The following is a 23,595-nucleotide window of genomic DNA, read 5'->3' on the forward strand; positions in this document are numbered from 1 at the left end:
CTGGATTTCAGGATTTTTCAGTTTTACTGTTGCATAGTAAATAGCTACCTTGTGTCTTTTGGGTTTTGTTGTTGTTTCAAAGGCTTAGAAAAGAAAGAAAGAAAAAAAAAACACACCAGGTTTCAGAGCAACTCATGTCAGCCATCACTGTGGCTTTTTCTAGCATCCATTCAGCCTATCTCTTGATTTTTTTTCCAACACTTGTGAATTTTTTTTGTTGTTGTTGCTTTGTTTTGTTTTGTTTTTTGCAGTCCGGGTGTTTGAATTGAGGGCCTGAGCACTGTCTTTGGATACTTTTTGCTCAAGGCTAGCACTCTACCACTTGTGCCACAGCACCGCTTCTGGCTTTTTCTGAGTATGTGCTACCAAGGAATCAAACCCAGGGCTCCGTGCATGCTAGGCGAACACTGTACCACTAGGCTATGCTCCCGGCCCCACTTGTGAGTTTCAATTTCCTTCAATTAACATTGTCTGGGCAGCAGACAAACCTCTATAATATGTCAGGGGCTACAGAAATAAATGAAATAAATGATTCTTAATTCTGAAATAAATGATTCTTAATTCTCAAATACCAAACTCTAATTGGCCCAGGTTCACAGATTCCTATTGGCCATCCTAATTTTTGTTTCTTCCCTGCAGTTACCTTCTGCTATATCAAATTATTATTCCAATGATCTCTTCCATAATTTTCCCATCACATGACAAATGATCAATTTTGTTGTTTCTCGAGGAAAACTTCATGGAGTAATATTTGACAAGGATGCTCACACTTAAAATTCTGTGCCAATCATCAGTCTGACTATAAGCAATTTTCTGAATTTTGAGAGCTTAAATTTTTAAAAAGGTAGTCAAACTCAAATTAACAAATAACTTTCCCCACCAACTCAAAACCCCTTCTTCTGTGCTCAGAGGGCACAAAGAAAAGCTCAGTCCCGGGGACCAGGAAGACTTAGCACTAGTCATTTTTGCTTTTTCACTAAGCCACACCTTATATTAAAAAATAATAATAATCTTAGCCAGCCCAGGTTGGAAAGTCTGTGAAATTCCCATCTCTTTTTTTATTTTTAAATTTTTATGGTAAAGGTGATGTACAGAGGGGTTATAGTTACATAAGTCAAATGATGAAAATGTTTCTTTTTGAGTAATGTCACCACCTTCATTTTGCTCCCTGTTTTTCCCCTCCTGTCCCCCTCCCCCACAAAGTTGTATAGTTTATTTCCAACATAGTATCTAGTGAGTGTCCTTAAAATGTAGGCAACCAGTCCTGATTCCCCCACCCACTTGGTCTGCTGATCCAGCAGAGCTTATTGACAAGACAGACACTGGACCACCACTGCTGATTTGCATTAGCGTGACCCAATGGCATAAGATAATTAAGCTCACCAGAATTATCTCCACATACACTATTTCCACTTCCAGAATTTCTGGAATCTGTTCTCTACCTGGGTAGAATCAGTTAACTTGGAGAAGCCAAAAGGAACATAGATCCTTTAGATTAAAGGGTACTTAAAAGTCTGAGTAGTTGAGGGGGAGGGGTTGGGTGGGACCATTACAGCAAGTGGTAGAAAATAATTCTGTGCATCCGCCGTTATTCAAGAAAAGGGAAAGTCAAACCTGGCTTCTGTTGTTCTCCTTTTTCACTTGCTAATGCATTCCCTGATGGGTGTCCCTGTGACAAGATTGTTTGGTCTGCAATCAGCTCATCTGGCTGAGTTACAGGAAAGATGGAGAGCTGCCTGTACTTTCCCAATACTCTGCAGCAAACAAAGGCTGTCAGCCTCACCACCACCACCAGAAGCCAGCTTGTTCACGTTCTAAGTTCAGTTACATCCTTTCAATTCAAACTTGCAATAAAAAAAAAAGATTCGTCACCACAATCACTTTTAATCACAGGGAAACACTATGAGAGAGCAACTGCCATCAATGTTAGCAGCTCTGCAAGATGAAGTCCACTTTCTAGCTACATTGCTTTAAAAAAAATGCTGAAAACCTATGCAAGCAGCTATGTCCAGCTTTGGGTAAGATCAAAGGCATGTAGGTTTTTAAAATAATAATAACCAGGAAAAAACAATTTTTTAAAAATGAAAGCAGATCCACATGGTTTAAATGATCCTATCTGAATCATGAAAATACTGATCCAATGTTTCTCTTCAAAGGAGACATATCTGCTGTTCATACTATCTGCCAGTCCTTCCCTTGGTATGTTTTCAACTTTTTTTCTCTCCCACTGGTCGTTATTAGAGAGGAGGGTGAGAAGAGAAGAGATTATTTTTATTATTTGAACCAACATATCATTTAAGAAAATAGAGCACAGATGTTTGCACAATGAATCTCAAAGGAAGCCAGTGGGATTTCCTCTGAAGATCAAATGGACTGAGGATCCACAGATCAATAAAAATGACCCCCTTGAGCCTTCACTTTATCAGCAATAAAATCAAGGTATTATTCTTCACCCCTGCCCCCAGAGGAAAGATTGTCTCAGGGAACAAAGATACAGCCAATGGCAGGCCACGGTTTGCTTGGCAGAGGCCCCAGATTAACAATCTATGATTGCACACTTCGTGGTTGCACCCTAGGTTGCAACCACTAGAATTATACAGAGATACAGGATATGGGAAAGTCTGTTCTCAGTGACCACTAGAAAAACCTTAGGACTGACCTAACTTGCTTCTATGCTCCAACTCACTGCTCTGGATCTCAAGGATTTTAGCCATGACATGGGAAGTCTCCATGACTCCAGATGACCCCCACAAAAAGCATAACTTGTACAGCAATCAAGAATACTCGCAATTATGAGCAGTCTGCCTGATAGGGTTGGAGGCTCTTTTTGAGCTGTGCAGAAGAAAAATCAGTAGCTAAGGGGGGAAAAAAATCACAGCAACCAGAGTATAATTGGATGTGAACTTTCTATGACATAGCAAAATCCCTTCTATTTTTTATTCCCCTTCAGGCCATTCCTAAATGTTATCCGTGAGACATGGTGAATGAAAAATGTCATTGAGTCTGAAAATTTTTATCACAAGCTACTTTAAGTACCATCCACTTCTGTGTTTATAAATTACTTTAAAAAGAATTTTCTGTGTACAGATGGTAAGAATGGAAGCAAGTATCTTAGTTTGATGAGACTGGCAAGAATTTAATTCCTGTGCGAGATGACCTTGACGAGGGTCAGCAATAGAATATGTTGAAACAGAATATCACACTTGGGTGTGCTCAGCCTCAACACACTATGGGACAAGATGAAACTACAAATCTAGTCCTTAAGAGTAGTATAGGATGAACTAGCAGTTGTTTAATCAGAAGGGCCTATTTAATGCTGTGCCTAATATCAGAATTGATGCAGAAGTAAAATGCATCTTCTTCTCTCCCTTGTGCAAGATAAATTGTGATATAACAGTGCACTGGGCACATCACTAGAAATTTCAGCCATGAGAGGAAAAAAATACTCCTTCCTCTGCCCCGTTGAGAGACTTGGCTCTGCTAATGAGCTGGGAGAGAAGCAGCATTTAAAAGAAAAAGGGAGGAGGGAATACTCAGGGGCATACATGTGATGTGAAAGGTGGGATGTAAATACTCCAATTTCTATTTATACCTTTTTATTAGCATATCCCTTCAAATTTGCTATCATTTATATCTTATGATGTCTACACTAGGATAGTCCAGGCACATCATTTTATAAATGAATAATATAAATTGTATTGATAGGATATCAGAATTTCTAATACCACTTGTCACTAGAAGTAAAGAAAGATAAGGCAGGGGGCCAGGAGTTTGGCCTAGTGGTAGAGTGCTTGCCTAGCATGCACGAAGACCTGGGTTTGATTCCTCGGTACCCCACATACATAGCAAAAAGCCAGAAGTGGTGCTGAGGCTCAAGTGGTAGAGCTCTAGCCTTGAGAAAGGCTGAGGACAGTGCTCAGGCCCTGAGCTCAAGCCCAGGTCTGGCAAAAAAAAAAAAAAAAAAGATAAGGCAGCCACCCATTCCTCATTCCTGTCATCCCAGCTACTCAGGAGGCTGAGGGATGAGGATTTAGATTCAAAGTTAACCCAGGCAGGAAAGTTTGTGAGACTCCAACTAAGCATCACAGGAAAACTATGGCTCAAGTAGTAGAGCACCAGCCTTCAATAATAAAGCTAAGGCACATTACCTAAGTTCAAGGCCCACAACCAGCACGTGTACATGTGCCGGCGTGCACACACACAAAATGAATGCTGCATTTAAATCATATTAAAGGATAAAACCAGACAAAACATTAAACAACAGAAAAAAAAGGAAGTAAAGAAAGTCTTACTGGAATCCCCAACCACTTTGCCAGCAGTATCTTTTTAGCCCAAGACCAAGTCTGAAAATAATGTGTGAGCTTTTGGGACAAGGAGGAGAAGGAATGTTGGCCCTCAGCTTTCTTAGGTAGATCTACTCTTGGGAGATAATTATTCCCACACACACAAAAAAGATACTTTGATCCAAAAAATGAGCTAAAGAAAATCATCAATCTATTCCTGTGGCAGGTAGAACTTGGTGGGGCTTGTTCAGACTGCTAATTTCATGGAGAATAAGCAACAGAGGAAGCAGATAAATCATTAGCACAGTGATGAGCAGATCCAATGAATTCCTACCAAAGCTTTTCCATTCCTTTTCATACAGAGAGCAAAATGACAAAGTATTTTATGTCCCACAGTCTTTGATATGTCTGTTTATCTCATTAGAGGAAAAAAAATGCTTCTAAAATCACAAGGACATATTTCTATTTCAAGTCTCAAGAATTCAATCCCAAGTGATTTATACAAGTTCACATTATGCATATAGAATTTTAATCTTCACTTTCTGAAATTTTGTCATTTTTAACAAAACACTACTGCATAAATTTTCCTTTTGTCTACTGTCAGCAGCATATAACCTTAATGCTTGATTTGTATCCACAAAGTACATATACTTGAAAGTAATGTTACTATTGCTAATGAAGTTTTTTAATTAAAAAAATTTTTTTGGAAGTTAAGGCTAGTAGAATACTTGGAAACTCCAGCACAATTTCAATGAGTCTGATTGCTATTCCAAACTGATTTCTCCAAAGTTCTAAATAACGTGTTCACAGTTTCCACCAGTATTTATATATTTAAATTGGTGCTCTCAGTAACTGATTGAGAATCATGTAAAACTTCCAACTGAGTCTCCTTCCATCTGTCCTCCTCTTTTACTGTTTATCCAGTAGTTGAAACATGCAGATTGTATTTGATAAAAGATTAGAAGACTCCCAAAGGGCTTCTGCTATTTACCAACCCCGATATCAGCTTTCTCAATGAGATAGCCACTCTGTAGGTTATCGAAGGTCACTTGACTAAAGAGTAGTCACTACATAATTCCCTAGAAAATACAAACTCCCCAATACCTGAAATATCCTCTGAGGAGGCAATCATTTTGATTCATTTCACTACATGTGTATCTCCTAAACCCAGGACACACCAATATCAATTTATTGACTGAACAAATAGATGATGACTAGCTAAAGAGCATATCTTTAGGTCATGTCCTCTCACTTCCTGGGACTCTCTACAAAGCATGTCAAACCCATTTGCTTTGCAAGCTTTTGGTGGATTTTATACATAAATATTTCTTTCCAACTTTCTGCATCCTCAGAGGCACAGAGGGTCCAAATTCTCAAGCTTTAAGTCCATTCTAGTCATGTTCCTACAACAGGGCTCTTCAACTCCTCTAAACTTCCTTTTGTTGGGTGGAAGATGATTTTATTTGCCTGTCCTCAGAGCTAGTCTTTTGACTAGCAAGCCTTCCTTGTGGTAAGGGGGGCAGGTCAAAAGTCATCCAGTGCATCCAGTGCTACAAAGAAAATATAAATAGAAGAAAAATTTTGGTTCAAACACAAAAAAATTTCCCATGTGTAGGAAAACTCACATTACCTTGCACAAAACAGACTTTCAGTGAACATTTTACTGAATCGAAAAATAAATTACAGGAATAGTTACAACTTAATATCAGAGAGCATTTAATAAGTTCTCCTATTATCCTGGTGTGTAAGAAAAAGTCATATGGACTGGTGAAAGTTGACATTAGAGGGCAGACTTCTGAGGAAAGGTTCTTAGACGATTCCAAGAACCATAGCAGTATAGCAATTCACCTTCAGTTCTTAAGAGGCTTATCAATAACTTTATGTCTTTCTTGAATATTCTGCTTAGAGGTCCTAAACCAGTACAAAGACTGATAAAAGTGAACTAGAATCATAGAGAGAACAAAAATCAAAATATGATGATTCATCCAAATATTCCTTCTATTGAGATCAATACTTTTCAGGCTCATGTGATTTCTCTTAAGTAGATTAGTGCTCTAGACCCCATCTGTATCATCTCTTAACTAATCTTTTATTGCCCACACTGTATGTTTCTATCTCTTACACATCTCTCAGAAATACTTGTCTTGCCTCCAGTGACATAAAATACAAATCTGTGATAATGTTTTCCACACTTCTCTTGAAAACCTTCACTCACCTGGCTTTGCCTCATAGTTCCCAAATTAAAAGACTGAGTTATTTTCCTTATAAATGCTCACAAAATATGCCAGAATATTCTTAGATTTTCTTTTCAAACATTCTTCATTCTCCCATCTGATTCCACTTTCAAAATAATTAAAATATCTAAGTGATGTTAGGACTCAAGAAAAAGGTAATTCAGGGAGGACAGTAAGGACAGAACTTAGGACCAGTTATCCACCATTTTTAATTAAATGCACTGCCAATTTCTAGGTTTAAATGAATCATATGGGAAACGCATACCACAGTCAGTAATTTCAGATGCCAAAAAAAAGGTAGCAATGTTTCTCTAATCCCAGTGCCAAACTGATCTGTATCAGATAGGAAAGTATCAGTGGCATTGTCCTCTCTCAGACAGAATCAGCATTTTAAGGCAGATGTTATCCATTCATTTCCCAGATGATGAAACAGAGATCCAGAAGAACTATGCATCCAGCCCAAGGTAGGTTAGCAGTAAAATATTACTGAAAGTAACCAGGTATTTCTTATCATGGTCAAGTGTCATCTTTTCCTATAAGTTCCTCATTTCGTACTATTAACTTCCTAGGAAGCTAAAAATCACATTGTTAGTTTTACCATGATAAATTTTGGAACTAGAAAATTCTCTTTAAAAAAATAGCCTGTCTAATTCTAGAGATATCAACAATGAAGCTTGGAAGTCTTGGGACAGATGTGGAGGGAACACAGTGCAATTATTCCAACAGAGCCAGCCAGGAACCCAGTATCTTCTGATTACAATCAAACAGCCGCATTCTCCACAAAGGATTGTGTACACACCATCAATATTACAAATTGGAGGTTATTTTTTTATCTAAAAGATGCATTTGTGACTAGAAACATTGAGTTCTTTGAACTAGGATGCGATTTGCATCTTTCAGACATACTAAGCTGGACAACCATTTGCCAAAAATTGTAGAAGGGAGTCTAAAACTGTGGGTAGAAGGTAGACTTCTGATCTCTAGTGAAGTCCTTCTACCTCTAAGATCAGTAAATGCTACCCAGGGCATTTGCCCAGGTATCCTGTGGGACATTCTCCCGCTGGAAAGTGCACTCTGCCCAGATGTTCAAGAGAGGACACTGTATCTAAATTACACATAATCAGATACCCTAGGCACACAGTGTAAGGGAATGCAGTTCTGTCATTTCCAAAGACAGACTACACTGCTTAGCTTTCAAAATTGCCTTGCCTAAATGAGCATTCCATAACCCAGCCTCCACATTCAGCTCTCACAGTTTGTTCATGTACTATGTCACTATCAGAATTAATTATGCAGCGTCTTCTCAGATTTGGATGCAAGTTAGGAGAGAAAAGAAAAAAGGTGCACTTCCCAAAAGAAAATTTCTGAATCCAAAACTCCTATTCCACCAACCCCCCCCCAACAAAAACACAAAACACTGCTGGAATCTTTCCATATTCAGACAGATTTGGATGGCAGTTCCCAGCTGGGCTATCACAGGAAGGAGGAAGTTGACACGTTTGAGAAATGAAGACTATGCCAACTAACAAGACTGGAGAGACCAACACATTATTAACTCCCTCCTTTCTATGCGATTCCACTTCAAGCCGTAATTCAATATACAGCTGTCCGTTTGCTACTAAATATTTCAAAGGTACTGACTTGGGAGGATTTTTTTTGTTGTTTTTGAATAATAAACCCAAGGGGAAATGGTTATTTCTTTATATTTCTGTCAGAGAGGGAAAAAATTCTATTAAGGGTTGAGTTCTGAAAGTTAAAGGAAGATTCACAAATGGGGTTGTCAGTTTGAGTATTCTTTTTATGTGAATGAGATCACACACACACACACACATACACTCAAATCAAAGTATCTGATGCTATGCACGGGAGCCAGGTGTTGCATAGATTTCAGGAGAGCAAATCAATGCTTCCCCACGCAGTGTCAAAAGACTAAACAATACAAACCACCTTGCAAGGCAACCCGATCACGGAGAGCTGTTTGCCTGGATCCCAGGCCCAAGTAGTCTGGGCTCTCCTACTTTCAAGGGCTTTTCTCTCCCTGGCCTCGGCCTAGACCCGAGGGAGGGACGGAGGTGGGGGGGGGGGGGAAGCCTCCGGGTTATCAGGAGAGCCAGACGCGGGCGTCCTCGCCGCCTCCAGCCGCCTCCAAGTGCGATCCGCACGGAGCTGGCCCTCGGGTGCCCCGAGGGAGCGTCCTCCGGCCTCCTGGGGTGACACCCGGCCCGCCGTCCGCGGGAAAGCCCTCGCCCCCTCCACTTTCAAGGAAAACAAGTTGAAGGAAGGAGCCCAGTTGGGGACGGTGGGTCTTCCTGATGGTCCCCCTCGGGGGAGCAAGCTTCCCGCGGGTGCCCGACGCCGGGGGACGGGGGACAGAGGGAAAGAGCGGGGGACGCGCAGGAGAGGGGGCCATGGCCAGGGGTGCGGCCGAGACCGGGGGGCAGATGAGGCCGAGGGAGTCCTGGGAGGATGGAGAAGGAAAAGCGGGGGGGGGGGGAGGGGGCGGGGAGGCAGGGGGGGAGCCGGCCGGGGAGGAGGTGGCCGCGGGGACCGGCGCGCGCCCCTGGGAGCCCCGGCTGCGCTCCGCCCGCCCCGCGCGGGGCGCGCCCGCCGCCCGCCGCCCGCCGCCGCCGCCGCTCACCTTTCAGGATGAGGGTGTCGATGTCCCGGTCGATGCCCAGGAAGTAGCACTTCCTCCAGAGGCCCGAGTAGGTGGCGAACAGCGGCCGCCCGCACTCGGCATCCAGCCCGCCGAGCCCCAGCAGCGAGCGCCAGGACTCGGGGTCCGGGCGCCCGGGCACCCCGGGAAGCAGCCGGCGCCCCAGAGGGGGCGAGTCCCGCAGCGGCAGGTGCGACAGCGGCATCAGGCGGTTCTTCTGGTCCGGGGGGTCGGCGCCCGCGCGGCTGCGCTCGCAGCTCTCCTTGTGGCGCCGGGGGTCGGTCTCGTACCAGTGGTCGGTGAAGATGGCCGTGACGAGCAGCCCCAGGGAGCAGAGGCTGAGGCCGAGGCTGAGCGCCGTGACGAGCGCCCGCGGCTCCATGGCTTCCCGCCGCCGCCGCCGCCGCCGCCGCAGCCGCCCGGTGGGCTCCGCGCGCCGCCGCCAGACACAATGCACTTGGCCTCGGCGCTGCTCCGCGCGCCCTCCCTCCCTCTCCCCCACTGCCCTCCCTCCGCGGCCCCGCCGCCGCGCTCCCCCTCCCCGACCCCCGCCTCCCCGCCCGCCCCGCCCGCCCCGCCGCACACCGGGGCCGCCGGTCTCCCCCCTTCCCTCCGCCCCGCGCCCCCGCTCTCTCCCCCTCCCTTCTCCCCTCCTCTCCGCCCCGTCCCTACTTTCCCCTGACTTTTCTTCAACTCTGCCTGTCGCTTTCCCTCGCCCCCCCTCCCCACTCCCGCCGTCCCTCGGCGGCCCCGCACCTTCCGCCGGGTCCTCCCCCCCTCCCACGACCCACCCACCCCGGTGGGGAGCCGCCGCGCCCCGCGTGGCACGTCCCCTCCTGAGGTCGTTCTCCCCCCCCCCACAACACACGGGGAAGCCTTCTCCCTCCCCCAGCCCCCACCCCCTGCTGAAAGGAGCTCAGAGCCCGTCCCACTCCCGCGCCGTGGAGAGGGTGGACTTGACCACCCACTCTCGCACCTCCCTCCAGAGCAATGGCCTCCTCGGGAGTTTCTAGAAGAACGCAGGATGGCTAAGCTCTGGCGCTGGCACCTGCGCTGGGAGGTGAGGATCGCCTTTGAATGAGCCTCCAGTCATCAGCCTCTCCCGAGAGGCGAGGGTCCACACGGAGCAGAGGTGCCAGCGTCCGGGAGCCCCTGGGAATTCCAGGAATGGCAGGGGGCTCCCCTTCTCTAGAAGGGGGGACCTGAGGCCCAGGGTTCGGAGCTGGTGTGTGTGTGCAGTACCCTGGCACTGCTGATGCCTGGGGGCCAGGGCAGGGATGGAAAACCAGTCTCCCTGAACCCGGGGAGGACAGCCCCGCGTGTTCAGATGCTCTGAGATATTAATGACAGAGAGATGATGAGGCGTTCATTAGATGCTGGACGTCATTACTCCATGACTTAATGGGACTTATTAGCCCCCCATCCCATCAACTGGTATCAATCTGATTTGTATATTTCTGCGGGAAAGGTGGCGTGAGAATCTGGCTGGGGTTTATTTCCGTTGCTGTTTGCTCAGCATCTTTAGAGGATGCCTTCCCGTGGAAGCGTGTGTACCCTTTCTGAGTTATTCACATAGATCCCTTAAGCAAATCGCTCAGTTATGTCAGACCCCCCCCCCCCATGCCCGTTTCTGCTGACCTGACAATGTGAATTATTGCTTGGATTTTCTCACAGCTTCAGCAAGAACTATAGTGAGACTCTAGTCTAATTAAGGAAGACAAAGGATTATAATTTTAGAGTTCTTGCAATAAGCTTTCCCCTAACAGAAAACACTCAGCTCACCAAGTGGAATTTTATCTGGATTTCTACCAAAATGATCAAAATTTAGAGGCTTTCTTTTATGTATATTCCATGATGTCAGTAAAAGCCTAGATCTTTATGGATGTGCAGAGAGAATAACATTAACTCAGTCCACAGTTGATATCTGAAATCCACTTATCATGTGTCCTTTTATATTAAAAATGCTCTCCAGATATGGTTATTACAAACCTTGAGAGTGCTAAGGATTGGCAACCTTTTAGCATGTCTCCTTCCCAGACACATCCTCCCCTTGATGTACTACAAGAAATACATATTCAGCCACAGGTCAGAGTTTCCTGATCTTCCTCACAATCACCCTGTCCCCAACTGGAACTAGCCAGAAGCAAATCTCTTTTCTCAGACACTGCTGTTTAACTTAAACGAACATACAATTCTGCTTTGGTTAGCTAGACTTCTTTGATCAGACCCTCCTCAGAAAATAGCATTATCCCTGGGGTTCATTTATGTCCCTGTTTAAGACCAGTTGCAGCATATAATCCAAAGGTTACTACCAAATGATGGATTGTCCTTGACAGTATTTCATAAAAAATGTTGCACATTACAAATATGAGCCAGCAGTATGCAATGCAAGCCTGCCTCTGCTGGTGCAGCATTACGGATGTCAGCAGGGAGGTGACAGTGGACGCATACACTGGCTTTGCCACAACAACTGCAAATGCTCCATCCATGCTTTTAACTTTTTTTTTTCCCTGTTGGATATTTCCAACAACAAACTATCCTCCTCTAACTCTGTTAAGAGAGTGAAAGATGTGAAGATCAAGAAATATGTCTCATCTTGGTGTTTTCTCATAGTGTAATGCCAAAGAAAAAGAAAAAGACCCAGGCAGGACACAATTACCAAAGCAGAAATCAGAAGAAAATATAATAGACATGTGGACAATAAAAAGACCAAGTCACTGCCTGGAGGGACTCCAGAGAGACTTTTGAGTTACTTATCAAAGGATGACTGAAACATTTCCAAGAAGACAGGATCAGAGATATTAACATTGTAGTCAGAATATACCTGCTGGGTTTTATGTCTGCTTAATACATTTGGAAGCTTCAACATTTGTGGTCCCTGCTCTGAAGGAGTTATCTGTTTTGTGGACCACTCTTCCAATCTCCCTCCAAAACAGTGGCTTCCTAGAGTTTCTAGAAGAGACACTCTAATGACCGACTACAATCTGGATACCCATAGGTAAGTGGAAGCAGTAATCTAAGCCAGAATATAGTTGATGTGGGAAGGCGTGTAGCCTGGCATGGAGTCAAGATGAGGGGTGATCAAATATCCAACCAGAACATGATGCCATGTCTCAGCTTTAGCTGTCCTGTGAACTTAATGTTTTCAAACTATTCTTGTTTTTCATTTGTCTTCAACTTCCCTTTGCTGTGGTCTTCAGACCGAATGCCCACTGAATCCTTTCAAGAATAGCCATGTTCTGAAATAACAGGGCTAGAGCAAGACAATTTCCACCTGGGTGTTTCACTGTATTGAACTAAACACTTGTATTTTCCTATGGTCTAACCGCCCGCCTAGCTTCTCTTACCTTGTCAAAGTCACATATGCCACTCAACTTAGTATTTTACAATTATAATACGTAGATATTTTCCCCTTTTCATGTCTTTGAGAAGCACTCTTGATGTTTCTACCATTTGCTATGGTCCTGCCTTGAATACCTCATATCTGGATTAAGACCACAGCTTCCTCCTTGGCCCCAGGATTCCAGGATCAACCCTTCCTACCCTGGTCACTGATATTATGACACTTTGATGATGTCATATTTCAGTTCCTGACCCTCTGAGATAGAGAACTGTCCTTTGTGTTACTTAGAGTCTTTTGTTTTTGTCAATATTCCCATAGCATTTAACCATCACAACTGATATATTGGACATATTTTAAATGTTTAAAAAGCAAAGTGCTTCTGACTTCTTCAAGTACATTCATCATAATATTTACATGTCTTATGACATTCATATTTTCTTTACAGTCAGAAGTTCTTCAAATAAGTGTTTCCTTATTTAATAAAAGGGCACACACACACACATCTCCAAGTATCACAGTGACTGCAATGATTTATCGACATACCTATGTTAAGCTAACCATGCTGACTATGAATATTCTAAGAGGCTTTCACCTTTTGTCCTAGTGCCAAGATTTAAAGCACTATCCTTTCTGATTTCAAACATTTGGATTTCACAATTGAGCTTCTATAGATTAATCAAAGCCATGTACTAGCTTTCATTAAAAAGTGAATGCTTTTTGTTTCAGTATTATTAGCCACCATTGTTGTTCATTTATTGTAACTCTGTTACAGAGCTTCAGCACATCATTTCTGTAAATACTTGAGTTCTCTTAAAGTTATCACTGAGCATTTTCATGAAACAATGTTTTGTTGTTGTTGTTGTTTTGAATATATATCAAGTACCTGCAGTACAAGTGGTAGCTCCAGGCTCCACTGGAAGAAGGAAATATGGACCGCGCCCTCGGGAAGATTTAGGGTAGTAGAGGAGGAAATCAGACAAGGCAAGAGGCTATGTGAGGAAGAGAGCGTGGGATGAATTTGGTCACAGAGGTACAGACAAAAATGTACAAGAGAAATCTAGTACAGAAAGATTGGTTTCCATTGAGAAAAATATGGGTAAAGCAAGCCCTTCGAAGAAAGGAACTAGTTCAATAGATGTGTGAACCCTGTCCTGGGCAAAGCCAGAAGGAAATATCAGAAGTAACACTTATACCCTGGTTCTCTTCTATGCCCCACGCATGTGGCAAGTCATCCTGACAGTGCCATTTTGTCACCAACTAGATGTGTGGAACCATCAAATACCACAAAACCCCTGAAATAGACAGTGCCTGATAAGTTTCTCATTTCACTGACACACCGCAGAATGTCACCATTCTTTTTCACATTCCTGGATTAAGCTGTTTCCTTTTCGGATCCTTTAAGCACATATGGCAGTGTGGGGCGGGGGAAATGTTCCGAGAAACCCATAACCATGTTAAGTCCCACTGAAAGTGTGATGGGGTAGCAGATGGTGGCTCATTAATTGCCACGTTCACCGTATTTACCACCTTTATCACTGTGTGCAGATACAGGATTTGAAGTTAGGGTTTGATTCAGCTCATTCAGGCCACGTTTGACAACCAAAGTAGAACTGACTACAACTAAGCTAGTGTCTCAGTTCACAGCCTCCTGTGGTGCTGCTTATCCTTTCCAGGCATCTCTCCTTTCTCTTTCCTGCAAGCCTTCTTCCTCAGAAGGATCAAGTCTCAAGCATTAGGACCTGCGGAACACAGGTACATTCCAGATCCACTACTTCAACCTATACTTCCCCAAGCTAGGTGCCCAACCTCCACAGACATAAGTTGACAGCAGAGATAGCCATTAACATCTACTTGGAAGGATTAATGAGTCATGGTCGTCACATCCTAGGTTACATTTTTGCAGTCCCTTCCCCTGCCAGTCAGTTTATCCAAATACATAAAAATGCTTTAGAAAATTCACATACCTGTTATACTGAGACCATCTAATTTATACGTCATGAAAACAAAGGGCTAAATAATTCAATAATGACATATTTTTCCATGTTATTATTTTTAGTACTAAAACAAAAGAGCCAATCTACTATTCTCTGGGATCCAATTAACCTTACCCAGAGACCAGAGGGAGTATGCCAGACAGAAGCACCAGTCTAGCACAAAGGGCTGGAGGCATGGAAAAGCTTTCTATCATTGAAGACCTATAAGAAGACCACTGTAGTGACAATGGAGCACACAAAGAGAGACATGGCACAAGATGAAGTTGCAGACTGAAGTTGAAAAAGAAATGAGTCGATGCCATATCGTGTATGGCTTTAAAAAATCATGCTGCGGAGTTTGCACTTGAATCAAAAGAAAATCCTTGCAGAGTTTTAAGCAGGGAAAGGGCATGCATTGATTAATGGTTTTTAAAATGTCATTCAGAGTGCTGAGTGAAAAAATGCATTGGCTATGGAGATGGTATGCAGGAAGCAGGGAAAATAGGCTACTATTCTTGTCCATACAAGGAGTTTTCTCAGAAAGTTGACCCATGAGACAGCAGTAGAAACAGATTGAGTGGATGGGATGAAGCAGGTGAAGGAAAGAGAAGTGAGGAGTTATGAGACATCTCTGGTGTCCCATGTACTGAGCACTGGAGAAGAAACATACTAGGAGGGAGAAGCAGAAAAAGTGGTGGACATGTGGAATTTGGGCTGACACTTAGAAAATCCCAGTGGGTTAGGCAGTTGGATGAGTGAATTTAGAGGAGCTAGAGATTTACATTTAGGTACATCAACATATAGTGATAAAAATTCATGTTGATGTTTAAACTCGTTATTAGATGGTGGAGGGGAACATAGGAAGAGCCTAGAAGAAGCTGAGATCCCAGCTTTATGGCACATGCAAATAGAGAGCTCCACTAAAGGAGAAGGTACCACAGAGGAGACTGAAAATGTGGCGTCCAAAGCTAATACAAGGCCTCCTATGACAAACATGGAGAGGTTGGTTGTGGAGTTAGAGAGAGTTGGGGTCTACATCCAATGTGATTGGATTGGAAAAGCGATTCACTATCTCTGAGCCTTGGTTCCACCATCTGTGAAGCAGGGATAAGATCAACATCCTTAGCCAGGAGTGTGGCCTAGAGGTAGAGTGTTTGCCTAGCATGCATGAAGCTCTGGGTTCAATTCCTCAGTACCACAAACACCTAAGGAGATGGACGTGGTGCTGTGGCTCAAATGGTAGAGTGCTAGCTAGCCTTAAGAAAGCTCAGGGACAGTGCACAGGCCCTGAGTTCAAGCCCTACGACTGGCAAAAAAGATTAACATCCTTCTTAGAAAGACTAAGAGACTCTAAAAACAAATGACTATAAAGTACTTTTCAGCTTAAGGGATGTCAAAGTTGATACACTATAAGTCTTGATATATAAATGACAGTTGTCATTTATCATTTCCAAAAATAATATTTGGATAATTTTCACATTTTCAAACTATGATCCTTGGATATGCTATAGACCATTACTTTCTCAGGGATTTTACCCTAATGAAAAGCATGAAAGCCTTCTATAAAACCCCTAAAAACTGTAAATCATCTGCAGTATTGGTGAAATGATGACCATTCAAAAGTATGAGGAGCTATTATGCTCTTTCAATGGGCTATTTTGTTATGAGCCCATAAAAGGACTTTAATGGTGTTTTGTGACTAGCAGAAATAAGCCGCCAGAGCACGATAAGGTATCTCCATTTCTCAAGGTCTTTAAAATGGACTAGATAGAAAAGCGCCTGTAGAAAATCGCAGCCTGTAGCTACTGCACTTTGTAGGAACAAATCATGGTAGGTGCGTCGGTAGTGCCTGGACCTTCCTCCCTTAAATAAGAAACAAGGAGGCGCTAAGAGGACCAGGGACCATTAACTCAGCCCTGGACATCATCCGGATGAGAACAGAAAAGCAAACAGGCTTCCTGTCTGCAGAAGGACAGAGAGAGAAGGGCAAGAAGCCAGGAATGACCCAAGACTCAAAGATCCACCTCCTAAAAGATGGAAGGTGGCTCTTCACAAAGGATGTGCAAGCAACACTTGGCACAGAAAGGCTGGGTCAGTGTTCTAGATTCTTATCATCAGGACCAGGAGACAGAGATGGAGTCAGATGTCCCTGAAAACGGCAAATTCAACAAAACTCCTCCCACATCTGAAAGCAAGGTCACTACCCTGGACAATTTTAGTTTTGTCAATTTCTGGTTCAGCTAAATCTTGCTTATGTGGAACCAGGTATTCATTATCCAGGCTGTGAATAGCCATTATGAAGCAGATACTCAGAAGAATGTCTAACAATGCTGTATGTTCTTCACAGCTCTTAGTGTGCCAGGGTTTCATCAGGCACCACGGGGCGCAACTGTCTGATGTGCACAGTGCTTGGAGAACCATCCTGTTCTTTTGGAAAGTAGAATCAGTTCAGCAGCACTTGGCACTTACCCCTCCTGGCTGTACCCGAGCCCCTATAATGAGTGGGTGTCATGTGACGTTGATGGTCACTCAAGTGAAGAAGCAAATGAAAGCTCAGGAACAAATTACCACCTCACCTCCAGCCATACTAGAGAGAGGTGGGGCCTTGTCAAGGTCAGATTTATGAAGTTGATTAACAAGGAGAGAAAGGAAATGCACCAATGGCCAAAAAGGAACGCAAGTAGATGGCTTTGATATATGAGTTCCATCTGCCTAATTTATTTGGTATCTGCGATCTGCATAGGATGGAGAGCCTCAGACTATGTCAGTGGCAAGTCAGAGAGGGGATTGGCAGTTGGGGAGATGTCTCTTACTGGTTTCTAGCCAGGCTACCATATGCCCTTCTGAACCTCAATGATATCCAAACACAACAGAAAGGCATGCTTTTCTGAGGCTTCTCATAGCCAAATTGAAGCTCAATTTCAAATATGAAATGTTATTTTCTGAGTATTTATGGAAATTATTTACTCCATTTCTTTTTTTTCTCTAAAAAAAAGACCTGGTTATCTTGGTCTTGAATTTTATGAGCATGGTCTTAAGTATTTGTTTTGTTGTCCTTGTTTTAACCTCACTCAGCAATTTATCGTATTCTCTATCATCTACTTTTACCAAGAAGTACAGGTTCTTTGGACCAATAAAATGAGAATTTAAAATGATATTCATGGGAGTATTAAGGGGAGATTTAGAGTCCCTTTTAAAATATTATCATTGGTAGCAATGAAAATAAACTGGACACGGAATCCTGAAAAAGCAGGGATCAACTCAGAAGATAGATAGTTTAAGGACTAAGTAAATCCAAGATTTCCAGGAGCTAAAAGGAGATTTGTAGAAGAGATGCTGTAAAATTTATTCTCAAGAGAAAGAAGAAAGATGGGACAGATAGTAAGGGACCATAAATCTTTAATTAGACAAAAGCTGCACAAAATAAGCAATACACTCAGCAGAGCTTAGCGTGTTTGGGTAAAATTCCCCACCCTGGCTTAGTATGGGCTGGAGTATATAAATATTTTCATAGATTATGTCCATTTTGATTATAACTCTTATCTTCTTGACTGCTACATTCTATATTTTGTCATGGAGTTTTCATAATGTATGCACACTAATAATTCATAGTTGATATGTATTGATCACATACTATTTTCCAGGCACTGATAGGCACTTTATATGTGTTCAACCCTCTAGTTTTTGTAACAATTACATGTTTTACAAATGAATAAAGTGGAAAACATAAAGAAGCTGAATTATTTACCCAAGGTCATGCTCTCACCGAGCCAGTGTCCCAACCTGTGAGGCATCACTTCAGAGCCTACACTCGTAATTCTGATTTATATATGAACAGTGACAACAGTGTTTTAAATCAGGGGATAAAGGTAGAGTGATAAGAAGTGATTTGTTTCTAGGTATTGAAAAAAGGCAAAACCAACAGGATTTACTACCATGAAAAATGTAGGGTGAAAGAGAAAGGGGGTGGGTGGAGCTGTCCACGGATGAAAGGAACGCTTTGGCAGGTATTGGTTAGAATGGAGATCATACCAGAAGCCCAGATAGCATACAGTTAGTTTATGGTTTCTATTATCTATCCAGGTAGAGATAGTAGGTAAGCAGTAGGATAATGGTTGGATAGTACATCTAGAGTTAGGGAAGAGATTCAGACCAAAGGTGGAAATTCGGGAGCCAAGAGGATCCTCATGTAGATGAGACTGGCACCATGAGACTGGATGATGCCACCTGGAAAGTCCATGTTAGTAGCAAAAAGAATAAGGTCAAGGACTACACATGAAAAACTGCTAGTTGTTGAGGTCTAGGAGAGCCATAAGTTCCCACAAAAGGAAATGAAGAAAAATGACCAGAAAGGTAAGAGTGTGGAATCCTGGGAGCCACAGAAAAATGTATTTCACATAGGAGAGCGTTGTCAGTGACCCAAAGTTGCTGACCTGAGGGTTCACCACTGGTTTGAACAATACAAATGTCTGGTGACCTTCATAAGAAAAGTATTAGGGACATAAACTTGATTGGAATGAGTTCAAAACAGAATGGGAAGAGAGAAGTTAACATCACATATATAGGCCCCTCTTCCAATGAATTTTTCCATGAAGGATGGGAGAGAAATCTCACTACAGATGATCATAGTAGTGAGATTAATAGAGGGTTTGTTTTTATTGAAGACGAGGGGGAAATTGTATGCTAGTATGTTTCTAGGAATGATTAACAAGAAAAATGGATCCTGCAAATAGAAGATTTTCTTGGTTAATGTTCTTGCATGGGAAAGGGGACAATACTCTAGTAGATAAAAGGAGAGGCTGGTTTGAGTAGGCCCATCATACTACAGAAACAGTGGAAAGAATCAAAGATGTATTGCTCATCGCAGAAAGATGGGTGAGATGGTTCTTTGTAATATGCTCAGCAAATGTGGATGTGTTCAGAGGAGAAATGTTCTAAACGGAAATGACTGCCAAGGTATTGATGAGACTTGAACTTCTGAAAATCTATGAGAGGAAGTGGAGATGAGGAAGAGGACTATTTCAGAAATGGAAAAAAAAACATGGGAACCCAGAGACAGTAATGAATAAGGTATGCTCATCTGATCCCACCAGGAATGTACAGCTCAGGATAAATCGGGACATGTTGATTCAATTCAGACTGAAAAGGCTTTAAGCTATGCCAGGATCTTAAGCAATAGAGAGACATTATGACAGCATAATGGAAAGAGAGATCAGGAATTCATCCAACCTGGTGATGGATTAAACGGTAACAGTGATCTCCTGATCACCAAAGTGTGAGTAGTAAGAGTCATAAGTAAAAAAAGAGATACTATACATAAAGCATAGTTACTAAACAAATGAACAGATGAGCCAAAGAGAACCAAATACAAATATTCTGAGGATCAAATGCTGATGGATCTGTTAGGTAAAATGAATAAGCAAAAATCTTTAGGTAAGTGAGTAGGTAAATGAAGCAGGAGAGAGAACAAATTATACATTGCAGTTCTCTTCATCTGAATTTGAAACAACAAATGATCACTAGATATCAGGGAAATTAGCTTTAGCCTCCACTGAGAGGCCCACCTATGTGAAATATAAGAGGCAGAGATCGGACACAAGAGGAGGGTCTGGCAGCAGGGTGAGAATGGATTAGGAGAGTCATAAATGCGAACGGTACAGAGTTTCAAGGTCAATGATAGAATTTCAGGACCATCGAATATCTAGTAAAACTAGACCCCAGAGATGTAATACATGAAAGTTTGAGTGTAAATAAGATAAAACAGGAATCAAATTTTGGGGTCCTGAGAGATAAATGGAAGGTGAGGGAAACTAAAGATAACACATGTACATTTAGGAGGGAGGAGAGTGATTCTGTCAATCAAGAAGAAACAGGAGTGTCTGGTAGCTACAGAAGACAAGGATAGGAGAAAAAAAAGACTGATATTTTGTTTTCCGACTGCAAGAAACTGAATGTAGTCCTTCATGCTTTCTAGGGAAGAGCTTTACCATGAAGCTAACTCCTCAGCTCCCTAAGCTTCCTGAATGTAGAGAAAATTCATCTGTGTTTGAAGAAGTATAAGGAAAGAATAAATCTGCTGCTACAATTGAAATTAGGATTACAATTTGATTGTTAATAATATTATCATAAGATCATTAATAATAGAAATTTAGATTGCTAATAATACTGTTCTTCTTTAACTGTAAAATTTCATTTGTTACAGACTGATGTGATGTCAAATAGGCAGTTACAAAAAATGTGGTTCTGCCTTAGATCTTAAGGAGATGGAACAGGGTAAAAGCTTTCATTTTCTATCTCAGTGAGGATCTCATAATCATCCCCTCCTCTAGATCTTATGAATGTGTCACCTCACATGGCAAAAGAAATTTTGCAGATGTGTTAAGTTTAGGATCTTGTTAAAATGGGGAGATGATCCTGACTTATATGGATAGATTCAATCTAATCACAGGCATTCTTAAAATGAGAAAGTCTTGCCCATCCTTAGTCAGGGAAAGAGAAAAGTATGACCACAGAAAAAGAGCCAGAGATGCAACACCACTGGTTTTAAAGAAGCTGGCCCTGAACTAAAGGCCTCAGACAGCCTCCAGACAGTGAGAAAGCCAAGAAAGTACATCTTCCCCTAGAGCTTCCAGAAGGAATGAATCCTGCCAACTTCCTTTTGCAGCTGGTACTGAGGAGTTTGCAAGGCAGGTGCTCTACCCCCTGAGCTGCACCTCCAGCTCCTTCTTCCATTGCTTACTTTATAGGTAGGATCTCACCCTTTTTGCACAGCAATCTTCCTATGTGTGCCTCTCTACACTGCTGAGGAGACAGGCACATGCCACTGCATCCAGATATGGTACTTTCTCAGTAGCTGGGATTGCAGGAGCATACCACCATGCCTACTATTGAGAGAGGCAGAGTCTCACAACCTTTTTCTTCCTAAATTGGCCTCAGATTTCAGTCCTCCAAGAAGCTAGGCTTAGAGCACCATGCCCTGTCAATTTTGGGGTTAGCCCCTGGAGACTAATTTTGGCATAATTTGATCTTTAGATTGTAAAGTAATAAAGTGTCCTGTATTTACTCATTAAATTATTGGTAATGTGATGGAGCAGCAATTGGAAAGCAGAACAGTGGTGAAGCTGCTTTCCTTTTCAGACAGGAATCACCCAACTCAAGGTGGCCTCCCCTATTCCCTTATTCTATCCCCACCCCCTCATCTCTCTGTCTCACTGTCTGCTCCCCCACCCCTCTCCTCCTTCTCTGATCCTGTCCAGAGATCTACTGAATTCCAAAGGATACAGAAATGAACATTCCTCCCTGCTGGAGAGTGAATATCTGAGCAGGTCCTCCAGTGCTCCTGCATCCTTGTTTTCTGCGGGCATGTATTTATCTATGCACTCTCTGTTGCCCAAAACACTACTCTGCCTGCCATCCAGGACAGAAAAGGTTTGAGAATTGTGATAGTGGATGCTCCAGAGATCAACAGAAAAGCCAAAGTGCAAATTATTCTATCTGTGACACAGTCATAGGAAAGATAAACAAATCCACAGAGTTTCTTTAGGTTTGTGCAGAACCATGAGTTGCTTCCAGTCTCAAACACCTGTGAAGGTTTTTTTTCTCCCTTAAACCATACTTTGAATGTCAGCAGATTGGCTTTCTACCTGGCACTTACCAGAATAGAGTATATGTAGTTATTGTCCTTGTTATCTGAACCCGAGCTGTCAACTGCTCAAGTGCTTTTGACACTGCATATGGACTCTCAAAGGACTCAAGTCTTTGAGAGTAACTTATAAGGCAGATCTCTACCAAGAAATCAGAAGAACATACAAAACAGTTAAAAAGTAGAAATGTAAGGAATTAAGTTAATAAACACAAGGGATATGGATTAAACATAAAGGCTTTATGACAAAAATAATAACCAAATAAAGCATAAAAGAAAGGAGAAACCGAAGAATGTTTATATTCTTAAAATCATAAGTAAAAGTGAGAGGTATTAAGAACCTCGGGGTTACATAACTTGTGGGTAGGTAGGGACAGAAGTGGGGAAATGGAGAAGCATTATGCTCATATCCTGACTCATGGAATTGTAACTCTCATCTACAACTACTTAATAGTAATAACAACAAAAGGAATCAGTGAGAATTACAGCGCAGGCATGTATGAAAACGTCACAATGAAACCCCTCTGTACAACTAATATGTACTTATAAAATGTTTAAAAAGAAAAAGAAAAGAAAGTGTACTTTGGGCCCTTCCAATCAAGATTCTGAGCTTACATCAGAACTGACAGATATTCTCTAAGCCTGAGAGCCCTCTAGAAGATTCAAGACAACCAGCTCTCAGCCTATTTACTCTGTTCCTCCACTCCTTCCCAAGGAAACCACAATAAAGGCTTTGGCCCATTTTTTTCTCATTCCCTGACCAACCCTGCTATAACTCCTATGACATGCATTGTGTGTTCTTCCACTTGGTGAAATGACCACATCTTTTGAATCTTCTGAGGCCAACAAGGCATATTGTGTCTTTCATAATAATAATAAAAAAACTTAGCAGATAAACCTAAGGGTACATGTTCATAAAAACTTGTTGATTATTGGGGCCGGGAGTTTGGCCTAGTGGTAGAGTGCTTGCCTAGCATGCAAGAAGACCCTGGTTCGATTCCTCTGTACCACATATATAGAAAAGCCAGAATTGGTGCTGTGGCTCAAGTGTTAGAGCATTAACCTTGAGGAAAGCCCAAGGACAGTGCTCAGGCCCTGAGTTCAGTCTCCAGGACTGGAAAAAAAAATTGTTGATTAGCCAAGACTATGATTTACTTGTTTGAGATTGTATTAATAAGGCACTTGTAAGAAAGGATCTCTTTTACTCTGACCCACTGGCAAAGAGTCACACAGCAAGTCCAATCATTTTGCATATGTTTATGTACAGCCCTGACTAGATCTGTACACAACCATATTTCCACTCGAAATTCAAGTGGAGTCCTTATAGAAGGCACTGAAGTCTCCAAGGTGACCCTAGCTTCTCCCCAACTGCACTAGAAGAATAGAACCTGTCTTCTAAGTTACCTCACAACAGCCAAATCATGCAGATTCTCAGGATAGCTGCCATTGTCTACACAATATGAG

General features: G+C 42.5%; 1 protein-coding gene across 4 annotated transcripts in view; it reads right to left on the reverse strand.

Moving 5' to 3' along the window:
• The window catches only part of Tmem178a (transmembrane protein 178A), an 88,973-nt gene that overhangs the window by 47,629 nt on the left and 17,749 nt on the right, over window positions 1–23,595 (reverse strand). Inside the window, exon 1 of one of the 4 annotated variants that reach the window (XM_090337078.1) lies at window positions 12,521–12,690. The exons of 1 other annotated variant lie outside the window; for it this stretch is intronic. Coding sequence is in view for 2 of the 3 variants with exons in the window: in XM_090337075.1 (XP_090193201.1) it covers window positions 9,156–9,555 (400 nt within the window). In the remaining variant the exon portion in view is untranslated. Of the gene's footprint in view, window positions 1–9,155; window positions 9,630–12,520; window positions 12,691–23,595 lie in introns of those variants that run through there. 2 more of the 4 variants (XM_090337075.1, XM_090337074.1) reach the window with 2 other exon arrangements.

This window comes from Megascapheus bottae, chromosome 7 (genome assembly GCF_031878675.1).
Source record: "Megascapheus bottae isolate mThoBot1 chromosome 7, mThoBot2.hap1, whole genome shotgun sequence".
In the NCBI taxonomy this organism is placed as follows: Eukaryota; Metazoa; Chordata; class Mammalia; order Rodentia; family Geomyidae; genus Megascapheus; species Megascapheus bottae.